Below are 2,669 nucleotides of genomic sequence, written 5' to 3'. Positions count from 1 at the left end.
TCCATCTACTGGGAATGTGACCCAGTAGGAGCGACGCTCTGTATAGTCTGGAGAGGACTGGGCTGTGTAGTTACTTCCTTGTTGGAGTTGACAAGGATAGACCCCATCTGGTCCTGGTGATTTGTATGGGCTGAAGGTAGATACCGCCCATTGCACTCTTTCTACCGTGGTAAGTTTAGTTGCAAGGCTTTGCTCTCTACTAGAAGTGCGTGCTGGGACACCCAATTCCGTTAGATAATAGCCCGCTTTGCAGCCCGGGAAGTGAGTGTCTAGCAGAAGTCTGCAAGTCTCTCCCGGATGCTGAGTATATCTACCATCTAGTTTCTTTAGAGTGCCGATCGTATTTTTGTGTTCCCTATTTAGAGCTTTTTGGAGGCGTACTGCCTCTGGGAGGCTCTTTATTTCCTCGCAGTGGTTTCGCCAGCTAGCTCTTTTCCGCAATTCTTTGTTGTAAGAAGTTAGTGCAAGTTTGTGCGGATTCCAATCACCCGTATTCTTTGCTCTATTGAATAGTTTTCTGGCTTGGCATCTCATTTGCTCAAGCTTCTTGCTCCACCAAGGCACATCACGTTTGGATTTTACCTTTCCTTGGGGACAGCTACTATTGAAAGCTATTCCAATGTCTGAATGAAGCTGTTCAGCTTCAGTCTCAAGCTCGTGCGCAGTCGTAATTTGACCACCATGGCTGTTTCCACCTTCTTCCATGATAAAGCGAAAGAATTCCCAGTTCGTTTTTCTGGGATTTCTAAAAACTAGTTCATGCTCAGGAAAGTGGCCAATGTCGAATTCTATGTGCATATGGTCCGACATTGATATCTCCCCCGAGACGCGCCAGTTTGTGACAGACGCTGCCATGTTCTGACTACTTAGAGTAAGATCTAAGACTTCCCCTCTAATAGCGTTCCTGAACGTTGGTTCATTGCCATGGTTTATAATACTTATATTATAACTACTTATAAACTCAAGGAGGTACTCACCCCTTTTGTTGGTGTCGGTGCTCCCCCAGACAGTGCTATGGGCATTTGCATCACAGCAGAGGATCCAAGGTATACCACTCTGCCGGCAGGGATCAGTAAGCGCCTTTACTTCAGGTGTCGGGGCTATCTCCTCCTTACCCGGGAAGTACGCGGAGGCAAGTACTGCCTCTTGCACCCCCCTAGCAGTCGGAATTTTGGCTCATACCGCAACGAGATCTGCCGTAATGAACTGTGAAAGAGGGAGAAACGTTAGTTTGTTACTTAATAGCATCGCCGCTCTTGGGCGACAGCTGGCGGCATAGATAATCTTACCGTCCTTTATATTAAGGCCTTTGACGTCACCTCTTAATATCCAGGGTTCCTGGATGAAGGCTACACCTAAGCCTTCGTTTGTGAACCTCCTATGTAAAACATCTGATGCTGCTTTCGCGTGGTGAAGGTTCACTTGGAGGCATTTAATGTGCCTCGGATTTGTGAAGTTTTTGGGGTGAGGTGCCATTACTTGCGGTCTTTTCGGCCGCGAGCAGCCACCTTCTTCCCCCTGTTGCCCTTCAGCAAGACCGCTTCTTCGGCCGTCCTTGCATCTCCCTTGCCTTTGCGGCTGGAAATAGCCGCTTTGGAGCTGCCACGTAGTGGTGGCCGTTTTGCAGGCTTTGGGGATGCGATGGGTCCGACGTTCTTTTGGGCTTCTTCCAGCACCTGTTGTAGGGTCGGGCATGTTGTTGTTGCTGTTTTCGGAGGCATTGGTGGAGCTTTGTGTATTACTTGTAGCTCTGTGCCAACCTCCGATGACTTCTGCTGCACTTGCGTGTCATTGGGTAGCTGCCTGGGAGCTACGACGACGTCTTTGGAGCAGCAAGGTTGCTCCTCCGAGTTAGGGTATTCGGTGTCGGCGGCATCTTTGTCTACCACGGGCATCGACGGTTTGGCTTTCTCCCTAAGTTTTACTACGCCAAAGCCATAGTTTACCACGTTCCCGCGGTGCTTTAGCGTGTCTGCTGATAGCGGGTCAACTGCAATGGTGATTTCCGCCATTGTTGACCTGCGTACTCGATTCAGAATGCGCCAGTCCGGAATTCTCAGGCCGTCATTCTGTGCCTGAAGCAGACTGAGCGCATCTTCACTGGCAGAGCTGTCCAGCTCCGGGAAGAGTCCCACAAGAATGATGCGGCGAGGTGTTTCTGCCTCCTCGACCACTTTCATCTTCGCCCCCTTCCATGGTGCCAGCTTTGGAACAGTGTTCCGTATCCACCCCGCGGTCGCAGCATCTCTGCAACTGATGGATAGCCATCCCGAGGGGAAGGTGCAACCCTTGAAGATAGGCTTTACAGCGCTAACTGTGTTGCTCCTGACCGCCCTGAGGATGGCATTTTGGATAGCTCTGAGCTCATCCGTTGACCACACTGTGGTTGGATAGTCCTCTGGGACTAAACCCAGCTTCACTCCGCACAGTGCATCCCTAAAGAAAACTGGCTCCCCGCGACAATCTGCAGGTGCATGCGGCACAGTTGCCTCACCGGTGGGCACAGATGCAGTCCCAGCTGGCCTGCCCCCTGCAGATCCCTCACCAGATTTGGCAAATTTCTTCGGGGATCGCCTCTGCGGGGTAGAGCTATCAGACCTAGGTCTTTTTTGGAGAGTTTTTTTTCCCCTCCGTGGTGGGCCAACGGGTTCTTTGGCTTTTTCTCTAGC

The 2,669-nt window shown here is 50.9% G+C and overlaps 1 protein-coding gene across 1 annotated transcript; it reads right to left on the bottom strand.

Moving 5' to 3' along the window:
• Positions 1-1,177: 1,177 nt before the first annotated feature.
• Positions 1,178-2,267, bottom strand: LOC108375629 (uncharacterized). The gene is made up of 2 exons (XM_017631775.1): positions 1,290-2,267; positions 1,178-1,206 (listed from the first exon to the last, which is right to left on the bottom strand). The coding sequence occupies exon 1, from the start codon at positions 2,178-2,180 to the stop codon at positions 1,476-1,478; it is 705 nt and encodes a 234-aa protein (XP_017487264.1). The 5' UTR covers positions 2,181-2,267; the 3' UTR covers positions 1,178-1,206; positions 1,290-1,475.
• Positions 2,268-2,669: the final 402 nt, after the last annotated feature.

This window comes from Rhagoletis zephyria, unplaced genomic scaffold (assembly GCF_001687245.7).
Source record: "Rhagoletis zephyria isolate East Lansing unplaced genomic scaffold, Rhagoletis_zephyria_1.1 Rzeph_scaffold_09242, whole genome shotgun sequence".
In the NCBI taxonomy this organism is placed as follows: domain Eukaryota; kingdom Metazoa; phylum Arthropoda; class Insecta; order Diptera; family Tephritidae; genus Rhagoletis; species Rhagoletis zephyria.
Note: the sequence above shows the minus strand (reverse complement) of the source record. Positions and strands in the feature narration are given on the sequence as shown.

Coding starts and splice junctions, on each gene's coding strand:
- LOC108375629 (XM_017631775.1), bottom strand. CDS start 2,180: ATGAAAGTGGTCGAGGAGGCAGAAACACCTCGCCGCATCATTCTTGTG.